Source organism: Fundulus heteroclitus, chromosome 16 (assembly GCF_011125445.2).
Source record: "Fundulus heteroclitus isolate FHET01 chromosome 16, MU-UCD_Fhet_4.1, whole genome shotgun sequence".
In the NCBI taxonomy this organism is placed as follows: domain Eukaryota; kingdom Metazoa; phylum Chordata; class Actinopteri; order Cyprinodontiformes; family Fundulidae; genus Fundulus; species Fundulus heteroclitus.
Window position 1 is genome coordinate 1,706,936 of NC_046376.1, and position 16,427 is coordinate 1,723,362.

At 40.4% G+C, this 16,427-nt stretch overlaps 1 protein-coding gene across 1 annotated transcript in view; it reads right to left on the reverse strand.

Annotated features, from left to right (window-relative positions):
* Positions 1-7,933, reverse strand: part of cacng2a (calcium channel, voltage-dependent, gamma subunit 2a) — a 147,955-nt gene extending 140,022 nt beyond the window's left edge. The window contains exon 1 of the mRNA XM_012851923.3: positions 6,189-7,933. Within this exon, the coding sequence (XP_012707377.1) occupies positions 6,189-6,414 (226 nt within the window). The 5' untranslated portion in view covers positions 6,415-7,933. The remainder of the gene's footprint in view (positions 1-6,188) is intronic.
* Positions 7,934-16,427: the final 8,494 nt, after the last annotated feature.

The window sequence follows — 16,427 nt, forward strand, 5'->3', positions numbered from 1 at the left end:
CCTGTTGTTGCTTCTAGCCTGTTTTGGAGCTTTATGGGAACATTCAGGAAGACAGCGGCAGCAGAAACAGCGGATCAGTCATGTGAGGTAAATGTTCACTACTTATTCAACAAATGTGTTTCCATCTCCTCTTAAGCGCATTTACTGTATTTAGAAAAAGTCAAAAAACCTCAAGCGAGCGTAATTTTTTTAACAAAATTTAATAATTTGATTTGACTTTTGTTTTTTCCATCCACCTTTTTTAATACGATACTTCAACATACGCATAAAAAAGTTGACTTTTTAACCTCATTAAAGCTCTGTTTTTTTATTCACTTTACCTGAAATTAAATCCTGCTGATAAAAAGCTAAATCAGATCTAGTGTTTTAAACATTTTAATCAATTGTTGCTTTCTATCAGCTGCTCCCATCTGCTGACAAAAACTGGTTCTTGCTGAGATAGAACCACTTTTTGGTACCACAGTAGTGTTTTTATCCGTCAAAACATGGTTCTGAAATCTTACCCTTGTTCTTGATCTAATTTGGAGTAGAATAATAATTAAGTGACTGAACTGATGAAATTAGACAGATCATTTCAGCGGCATAGGAAGACATGATGCCATAGGAAAATATTGCCATGCACTGCTGCATGATTTGCTGCATCAGCAGTTTGATCTCCACATAATCCAGTCCAGGCTCACAAACAGTATCAATACCACAGAGGTGCATGGCTGCTAAATTACAGATCTAACTGCAGCTAGACTGTTGCAGTAGCGACCCAGTAATAACAGTACTTAATCTTACACCGAGCTGTGTAGATGCATTGCTCACCACAGCATTATGGATGCCTGAAACTAAAATTGAAAGTGATGGCATGCATGATCGTTAAATATGAAAAAGAATACATAAATAAATAAATGAATAAAAACAAGATGAATCTAGATATGAGAAAAAATAACATACCCCATCCTGCTATAACAGGACACAGTGAATTCCACACCCTAGACATTAATAATTTACGCAGTATTCGATACGGGAGCGCATCAAAAGCAAGACATTCACTTCAAAGACATGACAAGACTTCAAGTTCAACCAATATTGCCTTGATTTCCTCCCGTTTAGATCCACGTAACGTGTGTTATTGAAAATGTTTTCATGGGGACACAGGAAACAATTTGACGGCAGCATTGTATTTAAACTAGTATGGTTTATGATCAAATATGAAAACGTATGGTTAACATATAAAGGAGATTTCTGCTTTTATTTCACGAGGTGAGTGGAGCACAGGTTGTTGTGTTCCCAGTTTTCTCCTTTCTGGTGGCTGGTAATAAAACTCGCCTGGGTTTACTCTACAGACGTGTATGGGCCGGTTTTGACACGAAATGCTGTTCACCTCTGTGATAAAGACCAATGAACAGCTTCAAGCATCTGCATGTCCCAGTCGCTGCCTGATTACCATTAAAACATAATTGAAGAAGAGCCAGAGGGAAGATGAATACTAGTCAGCCTGGCAGTCAGCTCCAAACTGAAGCCTAATTACCATCTGAAATGTTTAACCCGATTTGACTGAATCGCAGCAGAGTTTGCAGCAAGTCGCCTGCCTATCAACGCGTTTTCCAGCTGTTTCTGTGCATTTTCTCTTACATAAAGAGCTTAAACCTCCTCTAATCAGGGGTACTTGCCTTTTAAGATCCAATTTCCTGCACAGGAAGTCATTTGGATTAGAATTTAAATGAATCTGACCCCGGTAAGTGAATGCAGTGCCCCTGATTTTCCACTCTCATTCCTCCTTCAGGGCCGAAGATCATCCGTGAATCACAGAAGACGAATCCGGGTTTATTTCCCGCCTAGATGCACGCTCGGCTCAAACGAAGAGGTTCATTGTGCTGATAGAAAAGCAGCGCCCAGTTACACGGCGAGCTTAAAGTGTGAAGTGTTTGGATGCCATCCTGACTCTGGCCTGCTTTGTTTGCCGGTTAAATAACGACTTGGCCTGGATAAAGGCAGGTCACTGCCACAATTACACTCCAGCTGTGATTAATCCTGCAAGGACCACTGGAATGGCTGCACTGTCTCACGTCTCATGCAAAGTGAAAGTACAGTGTTGTGCTGCTGGTACCTGAGGAGCTTCTCGGGAACAGTTGAGGTGTAAACACAGAGATCAGATATAAACCTGAGCTGCTAACGAAGCTTTGCTGCTGCCGGTAAACCTTCATGTAAAGAGGCATCCAGCCCAGGCAACATTTGATTGTGCAAACATTTAGAGACTCACCTTGGCCGTGATCTTTTAAGGATTTTGTTTCCCAGGCTCAAATAAAACTCGTTGGACAATATTGAATGTACCATGGGTTTTCTTTGATCAACACAGGCTCAAATATATGTATTTCATAAATATTTGATGAATGGTGCTGCATGCTTTAAAATAACTTAACTTGATAAGACGAAGGCCTAGAGCTCATGACTGACTGGAGAAAGTTGTTTCTCTTTAGAGAGTAAAAATGACTTGTCTGACGGTGGTTATTCGACTGACCAAGACTAGAAAGTTAAATGAACTCGATGAAGATGTGAGGAGAATTAAATCTTCTGAAGGGATACGGTCTTTAGGAGCCATTTATAAGTTACTGCAGATTCCAAGATCGTCGGTTCAAGCTGAGAAAGTAATTTACTTAGATCTGCAACTGTTGAAGAAGATCCAATCTGTCCCCTTCAGGTGAAAGGAAACTGAAGCCAAACGCCTTCTGGAGAAAAGCTTTATGGCCAGATGGGGCAAATATTACAGTAATCTTTCCACAATTAAGTGGTTGGTTGGGGTACTTTTGCAGGAGTCTAGGTTAGGCTTTAAAAGCTAAGAGAACAGCACTAGTTGTCAAGCATGGTGGTGGCAGCGTAATGCTCTGGGATGTTTTGCTACAAGTGGTGCTGGTGCACAAATCGGATGGAATAATGAAGGGGAGGTCCTCTAGGACTTGCCAAGAGGCATTTAATGAACTGTGTACACTTTTGATTGATTGATTGATTGATTGATTGATTGATTGATTGATTCATCGTGCATATTATTTTGGCCGAGTTGAAATTAACAAAAATCCTCAACAAATTCCAATTTTTTTTTTTTAGATAATCATTTTACTCTGGAAAAGAGAAAACTTTGTTAAATTGTAAAAAGTGCCAAATTAATACCACATTCATCCCTGTGATGAGTGACAAATGAGTAAAAATATGGAGAACATTAGGCAAACAATCACAATCACTGCATTATTTTGACACGTGTCAGTTATTTACATCTGAAGCTGACAACGATGATGTAAAATGGTCATTTATCAATCTGTTGCTCAGTAATGACAACTATTATCTACAGAAAATAGGGACTGAATAAAACTCTATTCTTTGTGGTGTACGGTACTACAGACCACTAGTCCTGTCACAGTACCTATATGCAGTAAATGTACAACACTCAACACACTAAATAATAGTCTAAAGCATATATTTAGTTATCTTACTGTCTCTATAATAGTAAAGGTTAGTTATGGTAAAGAAAATATTTGTTCTCGTGTTTTATCAGCTTCCTCCTTCCTCTGCATACGATACTGAAGTTTTTAGTGTTATGTACAATATTGCGTCATAAAATGCCAAAAAAGAATCATAAAACAGCTAAATTAATCAAACTTGGGCCATAAAACACTATTTGAACACTATATGAAAAGTAAAAGCACACCAGACAAGCTTGAAGTAGAGAAGATAGTGTAGAACCTTTCTTTTACAATCACTGATTATTCCACAGTTCACTTTGGTATAACACGAGAAACTTTATATTTTCTGTACAGTTTAGTCTTCCTGAACTGTACGAACTGCATGTAGATCACTAATATATCACAATGTTTATATCTGCATAGCCTTTAATCTGTCAATTTTCATTTAACCCATTGTTTGCAATGTTTCTTCACAATTGCAGCTACTAAACCGTAAGTTTTGTAGCTTCAAACTGGATCATTCCTTCTGGGAGCCGAACTTGGTGCTTAATTAATTTTATTGTGTTTCAACTGTTAATAAAAGTGCATTTAAGGTATCTGTCTGTGAAGAATAAACCATTCTGATCAGTCAGTTGCTGAAACAGGCTGGAAAGAACTCTTAATTTTGTAATTTTTCAAAAGTCAGGACATTCTAGTTGCCCTTTAAAGACTAAAGACATCACATTTATTTATCACACCTAAATTATTACTATTTAAAGTCGTAGCATTGCACCGCTCAGTCTGTCAGTGAGCAAATTTCCCCTGATTGGTTCTTTTGCTGAGAAAGGTTTACTGAATGTTCTTGGGACATAGGCTTCAAGGCATAAACGGGAATAAACCTGTCATACCTTCATGTTGGATTCAAAACTGCTAATCAAAGAATCTGCAACGTGTTTTTACTTTTATGATCAATGTAACATTTTACTGCGGTTGTTCAGAACTGGCAGGGCAGATCTAAAAAAAAAAAAAAGAAAAGAAAATCGGTGCTGGCCTGCGAACGCCCGATCAACTTTAAACCACTGGACAATAGAGTCTTCTTTTCTTATCTTATCTTATCTTCTGTGGTGGGGAGTGGTGGCCTAGTGGTTAGAGCATTGAGCTTGGGTCCCAGAAGTTCTAAGTTCGACTCCCACAGACCGCCACTCTGGGTCCCTGAGCAAGACCCTTAACCCCCAATTGCTCCCCAGGCGCTGCACAGTGGCAGCCCACTGCTCCCCAAGGGGATGGGTTAAAATACAGAAGTGAATTTCTCCATTGTGAGATCAATAAAGTTCAATTATTATTATCATTATTATCCTATCTTTTAGCTTTTTTTACCAGTTGATGTAGGAAGAACACAACCTCGCTGGGTCTACTAACTTCCTGCGTGGAAAAACATCCATAATCTCCAATATTCACAGCAGCTTGTGGTCTCCACAAATGCGTTCAAACAAAAACAATCCTTGGCAGCATAAACTGAGAAATTGGAGCCTTTTAGACCAGAAACTCTTCAGGCTCACAAGGTCAACCTAGTCTCCTCCCACACCTCCATCCCCCAGAGCCATGACAGGAAACATGTCTCCTCCATCTGACAGGGTGGTTGGTCCCTGGAGGTCATCCAGAAATCTGAGCTCAGGAGGCGAGGCATCTCTGAAAGTCCACCGTCAAGACAGGACAAAGATCACAGGACAGCTGGTGCTGCTGTCATCGTGGTTGTCGGACAGGTCAGCTTCAAACGGCCGGCAGAACAGCACCGCGCTGCTACCCTGATACAACTTTTAGCTCTGAACGCCGTCAAACTGCCAAGCCTGTCGGACGACAGCTCCAGAGGTGTAGGTGACCTGCAGCTTTCCTTAAACCACGGGCCTAACATCTCATCCTCTTTCATCATTTAAACTGACTAAATAAACTATTTCAGATCGCTTCAATCATCCAACCACTGACTTTTTTTTCCACTTCTACTAAAATAACTTCTACTAATCCGGAATATTTTTCTTATTTTTCATTGTTTTCCACATCATTGTATTCATAACTTGCAGTTTTTGTTTATGCAATTCAATTTTCTTTCAATAATCTCTGGGAGATTTTAAGCTCTTACACTTTTACAGAGAGCTAACTTCCTAAGGATCGATGTGCAACAGTTCTTTCTCACTAGTTTGATAAGCCTGTAACAATTCAAACACAACTTTAGAAGCACCAATACATGTTAAACGGCTCTATAGCATAAAAGACAGAAATATTCAAATACTCCATGGTAAAAATAACTAGAAACACAATTTGGCTGAATTGAGCATTTTTCTGTATTCTTACAGATAAACAATTCTCCGAGTGATCAAACTGAGGTCAAAAGGTTTTTTTTAGGTGGATTGTTTCATTGTTTTATTGTTTCAAGACAAAAATCACAAAGATTTGTGTAATTTCTTTCATCTTCCTGGTTAGTTTATCATCAGTATCCTATTATCCTCCTCCGTGTGTTTCATTAGAAAGTGTGTTTTTTGACCAGTGATTGCGATGCAGATAAATATTCCCATTTCACCTCAAAATGAACTTCACATCCAGGTGAACTGCTGCTGTTTGGGTCAATATTCATACAGACTGAAACACTGCAGAAGTTTGAATGCATCCTTAACTACCAGTTGCATGAAAGAGGAAACGCGGACAGCCTGCAAGCTTCAGGGAGGAAAGGTTTTAACACCAAAGCGGCAAAGAGATGGACTCTCTTACCTTCCAAGCAGCACGTCCTCCACAGGCCCGAGTGGGTCATCACCTCCTCGTTCTTCTTGCTGGTCTCGTTCTCGCTCATGGACTTGGTCCTGCAGACGCCTCGGGAGTACAGCCAGTAGTCCGTGCCGACCGCGATGGTCATGAGGCTGAAGGCCGCGAAGGCGCCCACCGTGGTCAGCAGCATCTGGACTCCGCGGTCGAACAGACCCATGTTTCCGCATTCCATGAAAGGGGGACCCCCTTTCCTCTTGATGTACAGGAAGTAAATATTTGAAAATTTGCGGGACCAAACCAAACCGAAAAAACGGGTTAGACTCGAGCGGAAGGAGAGGGAGGAAGGAGGAGGAGGATGCGGTAGGAACCTTATGGTTGCGTTTGGGTGAGGACCTCAAAAAGAGAAAAAAAATCCAACTCAATTGTTGCTTTATTTGGGGAAAAGGGAGAGGAAGAGAAGGAAATGTCTTTCCTCTTTGGTAGCTTTCACCTTTCCAGTGACAAAAAAAGAAGAAGCAGAAAAATAAAAAAGGGATACAGCTGATGGCCTGTAGCTGCAGAGGTAGCCCACGCTACAGCCGCTCGCAGAGAGAAAAGCTGCGAATGTGGGTAAAAACACTGAGCTATCGCAGATCAGTTAAAGCCTGGAGAGGCTGAATGAAGACGAGAGAAACAAAAGAGATGGTTTGCTCTCTGCAGGCCCGGAGAAAAAAGAGGACAACCTGTTTATCAAAGGCTAGAGCTGAATTTACATGAGCTCAGATGGAGCAGAGAGATGATGAGGGAAATGGCAGGCTTACAGTACAACAGTTCAATATTACTTTAGTCAAAGGCTAGAATGCTGCGTTTACTGTCAGAACCCAGATCTAGAGCCAAAGCTGGTCTAAGGAGGAATATTAGTAGGCAATAATTGTTAAGAATATTTTATATTCTAGGTGGGGGCTTATTAGTCAGTTGAGGGTCATAAACGAATGACGGAAGCCAATTCTCTCATTTTAACAGAAGAGAGTTAACAAAATGAGTCGATTCAAGTCCTGCGTGGAAATAAAATCTCTTCCCTGGATGTTTTGTAACACCAAAATCTTTTCACAAATCAACAAGGTGGGATGAGGGAATCAAGACTCAACCATTAAATTCATTCATTATCAGGCCAGAAAAACAGATGTCACCTAAAACATAAGAAACAATAAGAATGAGGTAATAAATAAATAAAAATAAATAAAATTAACCGCTCAGATTTTCCTTTTTCCTAAAATTTTGATCTCCAGTTTCCATATGGAGCCTTATAGCTCTGGGCAGGTTTCCACCGAAAATGGGGGTCTGCGGTCAGAGGAGGCTCGGTCGTCGACGATCCGGAGAGAGCGGGGAGCATCCAGCAAGGCAAGCTGACCATCACTCGACATAGAGCCGGCAGAAGAAGGAGGAGGACTGGGAGTCGGTGTGGGCGCCGCCGCAGCCGGGGATGCTGATGGAGGAGGAGGAGGACAGTGCTGCTGATGCTGCCGCCGCCGCTGATGCTGCTGCTGCTGCTGCTCGGGTATCCAAATTCACCGTGGCAGGATCACACCCAGGACGGTCCCGTTTGTGTAGTAGCCCTTGCGCCATGTATTGGGAAGAAAGAAAAAAAATGAGCTCGGATGAACGTTGCAATGCCCCCCCTCTGATTTTCTCCTCCTCCTCCTCTTCTTCTTCCTCTGCTCCTTTCTCTCCCTTGCGCTCACGGATGCGGGTTTGGTCGCTTTGCAGGAAGAGAGGCAGGGAGAGGGGGGGGGGGATCTATATTACACAATCAGGAGAGGGAGACGCTCAGACCCACAGACAGTGCTGGTGTTGTCACGATGTGAGCGTGAGCGGCGCTGTGCATGCGTTCAGACGTCCGCGTCTCTGCCTTTGTACGGATGCTGAGTGATCTCAGTTCGCAGACGCGGCTCTGAGCGCTGCAGCTTAGTTTTCTGGGGCCTCTCAGTGAAACCTGCGCTGCAGCTGAAGGAGAGATGTCGGATTGTCTGGTTTTCTCAGCGCCCCTTTTCCACTTTTTGTTAAATGGTGGATTAGTGACCTGCCCGTGTGCGTGCAGGCTGAGGTTTACGCATTTCTGCCTCATTATCATCCACCGATCCAATTGTTGCAGCTAGCTCTCCCGTCCTTTCCTCATTTACACCCAACTTCACTTAGTTCTTCGCTCTCATCCTGCAAAACCATGTTCAGAATACAGACATTTTCAAACGCAGGTCTTTAATGGTAATCAGCTGCGCAGATGATCACGGCTGTAAAGACTTTGTGTGCAGCGCAACCAAACGTTTTTAATCATGCCTCAAACACTCAATCTTTTAATACAGTTGAAAGATATTTTGCTTTCAATTACACCTATGTAATGTATTAATGCATTATTTTAACCAGAGAAACGTGTGGGTCTGCGGTGCTGTCGACGGCTCCCCCTTTGTGGCGTTTGTCGCCCCCTGCTGCCTAAACATCTGAAATGCAACAAGTAATGGGGTTTTAACGTCCTCTTTCCTGATAAAATTACTTTACATGTAAAGTTGCACAACTATACTTACAAATAAATGTAAAATAACTTTAGTGAAAGCTAAAATAACTAACTTTTATTACCACTAAAAACACGTGAGAAAAATCAGCGTATGGGCCTCCTGGTACCGTTGGAACACAATGTTCTGTCTCATTTACTCGAGTAAACATCCAACTGTTTCATAACTGCAACTAACAGTATTCTGTAAGGAGCAAATTCCCCACAGTTTTCTTTAGTAACTTATTTGATTGTTTGAGGCCACATTTATTTTAAAAAAAAGCAGCAAAATACAACTGGAGCCACAAAATGTCTGAGAATTTCACATTAAACAGAAAATAGAGGTGCACTGATCAGGCATCCATCCATCAATCCATCCATCCATACAGACCTAGGTCTTCCCTTTGTTTCCAGTGAGAGGTCCAAAGGGAAACCCCGCAGGAAGCTTTGTGACCAGATGCCATGGTGTACTCTACACATCTAACCACAGTTGGTGCCATTTTGGCCTCAGGCCTCATAACCATTACAGTCTGTATAGACCACCTGAACCAAAAAGTCAAATTATGGGCCACACTGCAATAGTCCAGCATGTAGCCGGAAGGAAAAATGAGAGACAAAGCAGCCAAATTATGATTGAGGGTTTTGGTCACGTGTCTTTTTGCTTTTCTGATGTTACACTTAAAACTTATCCTTCATTTAGACACGCTATGTTTAAACCTTCATCAGTCATGACTGATAGATAAAGTATCAACAAATACCTACAATACGTCCCCGTTTTAGTCCTCAGTCTTTATTTTCATACATCTCTTTCGAGCAGAAACCAAACATCAAATGTGAATCCAGAACATTTGCAACTCCATCACTTTTCTGGCTTTGGGTCAAGATACCGATTTCAGCTCTGATGGTGGGAATGGAAAGTGCCGCCCGGCAGCAGTGTCAGAATAAATTGCCTGTGCAGGGGTCCGTTCTTCATACGTTGCTTAAAACATCCGAGATCAAATGACACATCCAAGATGATTTCATCCGGCTAATTGGGTTCTTCCAACACATCTGTTGTTTATGATTCGTATGGCTGGATTAAGTTATCTGAGATAACTGCGCGTTCATGCGTTTGTTTAAAAGGGGAAATGTATCGATAGTAGAAACATTGATCAGCAGCGCTGCTATTGGCTGTTCAGCATGGCCAAAGAACGCCCACAGTTTTTCTCCCAAGCAGAACAAGAGCTTTAATGGAAGGTTCTGATGAATTTGAGTCATTAATTAAAACGACAGGGAACACTTCAAAGTCTGCTAAAGCCAGGAGAGAGGGCTGGCAAAAAGTAGACAAATTACACGCATACGTGCTGTCCATGTTAGATGTTTCTATCACTTTCTACAGTATGCATTTTTGCATTTTAATAATTTCATATTTACTTTGTTCTTTTATATCAGAGTTTCCACGGGACCCACTAGAACATGGGGACAAGTAAAAGTGAAGTACAAGAATATTCTACAAAATGGTAGCCTTAAGTATTAAACTGTATTTTAAAAAGCAACTTCTTCCTCTTTTTTTAAAAGTCACTGTTAAATGATGTGTTTGTCTGTTTATAACAGCCACCAATAAGAAGGCTGGAAAAAAAATGGGTTTTTACTTTTGTTGCATGAGACAGTTTTCACCCTTTCTTTTTCTTTCACAAAATGGCACAGGGTGCCATCCGTTCCCTATATAAACGGCTTCTTCAACAAAATATTAGTATTTTGACCTGAAAAAAACACAAATTAAGTAGAGAAATTGAATTCCACAACTTGAAAAAGAGGAAAATTGCAGTAGAGATCAAGTTGCTTCAAAAGGACCTTCAGAGTAAGTTCTAATACACTTTTGACAGTAGTATTGCTGACTTTACAAAACTATATCTTATTGCAGACAAAAGATGACTTGCTGGCTTTTCTTTATAAATAATTGTTTAAATAAAACGACAGGAACTAAGCATTATTTGTTTCATTTTTTATTAAATATTAAAAATTTGTGTTCTACATTTCTGTCCCGTCCTCTGCCACTAGGTGGTCCAAATGCACTGGCTGGACAGACTTCCCATCTCCTCCGCTTATAAAGCTGCGATCTAATCCTGTTTACATGAAATAAGCCTGTTAGCGAGCAGGTTTAAGTTTGCGCACATGTTGCTATGACAACAAGTCCAAGATGAGTTTCGAAGAACCAAACGATCCAAGATCATGCCAAATCGTCAACAATCAAATCCAGCTAACTGAGTTAGCGACGTACGAAGAACGGACCCCTGGGGTCCGTTCTTCGTACGTTGCTTAAAACATCTGAGATCAAATGACACATCCAAGATAATTTCATCCGGCTAATCATGATCCGGCTAATTGGGTTCTTCGAACACACCTGTTGTTTATGATTAGTATGGCTGGATTAAGTTATCTGAGACAACTGCGCGTTCATGCGTTTGTTTAAAAGGGGAAATGTATCGATAGTAGAAACATTGATCAGCAGCGCTGCTATTGGCTGTTCAGCATGGCCAAAGAACGCCCACAGTTTTTCTCCCAAGCAGAACACGAGCTTGGAGGGTTATGCCGAATTTGAGTCATTAATTAAAACACCTCAAAATCTGTTAAAGCCAGGAGAGAGGGCCGGCAAAAAGCAGCAGACAAATTAATGCGTAAATACTGTCCATGGTAGATGTTTCTATCACTTTCTACAGCATGAATTTTTGCATTTTAATAATTTGATATTATTTGTTCTTTTATATCAGAGCCTCCACGGGACCCACTAGAACATGGGGACAAGTAAAAGTGAAATACAAGAATATTCTACAAAATGGTAGCCTTTAATTATTATACTTTATTTTAAAAAGGCACTTGTTATGTCAAGAGATCCAAATTTCAGTGTCATTCCTGAGAGACGGGAAGTAAAGGACACGTGCAAACTGGGAATTTTAACAAAAAAAAATCTTTATCCATAAAAAATGAAAATTTTCCTTTTCCAAGTCATCCACAGTTTACACGGTAAAACTGTATTGCTCCGTGGCTAGATAATCCATCCATAGTTTTTTCTAATACAATATACGGCTCGACAGGAAGCAAGCCTTTCAAAGTAAAACTAAACTTCACAATAAAATGGCCCGAACAAATCTTCTTACTGAATAGGATAAAAATAAAAAGCAATTCATCATACAACTAACTTAAATATTTTAGATTTATGGCTACAACACCACTTTTTCCTCTTTAAAGCCACTGTTAAATGATGTGTTTGTCTGTTTATAACAGCCACCAAGAAAAATCTCTCTACAATTGTTGCGCTGCGCTAAAGGATCCTGTCTATTGGGCAATACACGATTAATTCGAAAAACTCTGCGAATTATTCTTGCATCTTCCGCAACAGGTTGCTGTCGTAAAAATGGACATGGCTACGGCAGACTTCCCTATCTCCTCCGCTTATACAGCCGTGATCTAATCTTGTTTACATGAATAAGCCTGCTCGCGAGCAGGCTTAAGCTGGCGCACATGTTGCTATGACAACAAGTGCAGGATGTCTTTCGAAGAACCAAACGATCCAAGATCATGCCAAATCGTCAACAATGAAATCCTGCTAACTGAGTTAGCGACGTACGAAGAACGGACCCCAGGTCTCCTCTTGCAACAAACAAACAAACAAACGTATCCCATTTCCCTCGGGGCCCGGGGCCACATGTCAGATGGGAGAAGAGCTCTGTTAAGACACGTTTTGACAGGAGGGTTTCTGCTCACTTCAGCATTTATCACTGAGATTCTGACATTAATCATCAAAACATGAGAATGAAACACCTCCACTAACTAAACTAAATATTAGATTGGCCTATGTCCTATACATAAGAACAGAAATATGTCTCTCAGAGTAAGTAGTAATAGAAACATTAACAGGTACTCATTTGAACCACAGTATAACTAGTGCATCTCTATTGAGCTCCTGGGTTCAATTCCCAGCTGAATTCTTTCTGCATGTATTTTGCATGTTTTTATGCACACATGGTTGCTGTGTTTCAGTCTGAGAGAAATTTATTCGACAGAAATGAGCTGCATAGATCGCACAACTGGCATTGTGGCCATATGATGGTCAGAACGAAGCATAAAAACTGCCATGCTGCTTCTGGCTGGGCGCTCATTCTTTGTCAAACTGAGTAATGGAATGGCTCTACTTATAAAGATTTAGCACTTTTTAAATTTTAACAATATACATACAGAAAAAATGATTTTTTAATGTTAAGTTTTTATGTATTTTTACGTTTTGTTTTTTTTGTTACACATTTTTAATTTGTAGAAACGCAATTAAAACATTTTCATTTTTAATGTTGCATTTGTGAACATGGGTTTGTATATCGTTTATATATTTTTTGTAACATTTCTATATTCTACATATATTTATAAAGACACTTCTAATGGTCATCATCCTTTTTATTTTTGTAATTCCTCCCTCCATTTAACTGTTTTTTTCCCTCACTATAATTTAATTGGATAATTGTCCCATTAAAGGTGGAAAGCTTAGAAATTATTTATCATGGTCTCCTTTTTTTACACCATGTATTCTCAATTTAACAAGATTTAATACTTGTTTAGAGTTATGTTCTATTTGCGTGTCTCAGAACAGCATTAAGTAAACTTGTCTGAACGGCTGAAGCAACTAAATGCTTTCATATCCTGTAAAAATAAATGTCTGCAAGATAAATGTATTTCTTTTTTATAGTTTCTACTAAAACTCTGCTTCTTGATGCTAAGTGACATCCAAAAGAGACGAGTCTATGAGTAAATGATCAATATACCATTTTAATATACTAAAATATGTTTTGCATTGAAGCTACAGTGGACAACATGCACACTGAGATACTTTCCTGCTTGTCCAGTTGATGTTTTGCAGCATGTTTGCTAGTGAGGACACTGCCGTTGTCAGCAGCTTTTCCCCTCTGATCCCTGAGTGTCTACTCTTTGCAGAGTGCAGCTGAGAGAGCATTTTGACATGAATGTCCCTGTGCCCCCCCCCAACACACACATTAAACACTCCTACATCCTACTGCTCTGCTCCATGCGTCCTACAGCTGCTCCACATAGATGACAGCCCCTGTGTTCAGGCACATTGCCTTTTCCCGTGGTATTTAAGGAGACTTGATGGAAAGCACCAATGTCAACCTTATATGTTCATATCAAGCATGCATACATACAACAGCACCACAGATACCATTTCTTTTCACACGGTACTGTGTGGATATTTAAAAAGGTTCAACATAAAACGTCTTCCCGTTGATATTTTTAACTAGTCTTTTGATTGATTGCTTTTTCGTCCACTCTAATACACGTTCTTTTGAACTCTAACAGATTACTTCAGATATAAAAGTGACATTTGATGTCATGTTTGATACATTATCTAGCTACAGACTAGGGCTGGGCGATATAGAAAAAAAGCAAATCGATAAAATGGAAATCATATTGATCCATATCGATAATTATCAACATATTCAAAACATATATTTTAAGTGCAGCCATGGCCATCTTATATTGTTGCTTAGCAACTTACTTTTAGATAAAGAACACACAAACACTGAATTCAAACTCAGCCCTTTATACAACTAACGTTTTACTAAAACTGCAAGTTTTTAAAGAATAATAAAGAACACGTGCTCTCTGAACTCTTTGAAGGGGATGGAGCTTGGTTCCCGGGTCTATTTGTGATGTAATGACTGTAATATATGTAACATAGCTAGAATGTAATAGGTGTCAGGGTTTTGTTTACCAATGAACTCAGGACGCACACACGGGACTAAAAGTTTGAGTTTTTATTGAAGGAAGTATGCTGGGTGATGAGTGATGAAGACCGGAGGTTCAGGACTGCAGAAAGTCAGGGATGTAGATGATGGCAGGAGCTGACGACTATCCAGGCAGCCGGGAAAGCTCAGAACTGCTCGGCTAGCAGCCCCAGTAGCCACAACAGCTTAACAGTTCATAGGAGACACCAGGGCACAGAGCTGAGCTTCTCCAGGGCGGCTAGTCAGGTTAGCAGAACTTGAGAGACACCAGGGCACAGAGCAGAGCCATTCCAGGATGGCTAGTCCAGTTAGCAGTTCTCTGGAGACACCAGGACACAGAGCTGAACTTCTCCAGGGACAAACAGTAAAGAATGAGTCTATAGAAAACTGGCAGGACTAACCTTAAACAAGAAAAACAAATCTTCCAAGGCAAAAACGGGGACTGTCATGGAGAGGTGTGGATTGATGACGGCCCAGTGCTGAACTGAAGGCAGAGGCAGGTTTAAATAGAGCACTTCACAGGTGGAACAAGGGTCTGGCTAATTGACTGGTAAATGATTCTCAGGTGTGACTGACTGCTGAGGAGGTGAAGTGAAAATTGACAGAAAATAACTGATGACTGAAAACTAACAATAAATAAAGTCAAACCTAACCCAAAAGAGATGAAAAAATGAATATAACAGAAAAACAAAGCCAAACCAAAACTCAACCATAACAACAGGAAGAATTACTGTTATTCTATTGAACTTTTTATTTACCTTTTTTTTTCCATCGTTGATATATATGTCTGTCGATCGATATATATTGTTATTGAATTATCGTCCAGCCCTACTACAAACTCAAACCATGACATCCCCACCCCTGTGTTTAATAGTTCGTCCCTGTTAAAGTCATCCTCTGGTCACCAAACAGCTCTACATTGGGGCTACGCTGTACGCAGCACATTCTTCCAAAGGCTTTGTGTCTGACAGTGACAAATTGTCCTGGTATTGATACTCAGACATCCAGTTGATTTCTTGACCAGCAGTCAACCACATTTCCAACACTTTTGGATCAATGAAAAGAAGTTCAAATGCTTTTGAAGTCAGCATAGGACTGAAATCACCTACGTGAACCAGAACAATTTGTGAGCTTTTTTCTTCATGACATGCATGTCCCTGGTGCTGCATCACTTTTCAATAAACTGTTGGATGTAAATCCTCACAAATTAAATCTTAAAATAGAACAAAATCAGTTTGGAATATTACGACTTTACTGCAATTCAAATATGCAGGTTTAGTTTTGCACGCAGAAGGAAAAGGAATTTTATACACTAATTTCTGTAATCCATACAACCAGCACGAACCTGAAACTTCTTTAGAACCAAGGTCTTTGAGCAACGACTATTTTACAAATCAGGATGGAAATCTTCTTTGCAAAAACAGAAAGTACTCCTTGCAGGAGCTCCAGTACAAACAGTTCTACTTAGAGGAAAAGTTCATCAAGAGAAATTTTTTTTCCATAAAAACTGAAGCTGATTAAAGACAGAAAGTGATGGCCAGATGTCAAAAGGTGGGTGATTTCAGTGGTATACCTCAATTTTGCCCACTTTGAGCTAATATAGGAGATTAATAACTTTGCCTGCAAGCTGAAGTTTTGTAGTATTTGTGAGTTCACAAACACACGAGAATCCATCTTGTCCCGCTCCGGCTTCAACCGTTTGTGACCAAACAAAAAACGATTCGGGCCAATCACATTGCAGTATCTTGGTTTAAGGCGGTACATATCGGCTGTGACGAAAGCAAGAGCTGCTGAGGCCACAGCCAAACCAACGTAAACATGGCAGCGCAGGAGGATGCACGCGTAGCTGCTGCTATCACATCCGTTCTGTCAGAATACACAATTTCTTCTTTGAAAGAACAGCAGGAAGAGCCCTGACCAGCGTAAACTTGTGGTTTCTCGTAACATCTC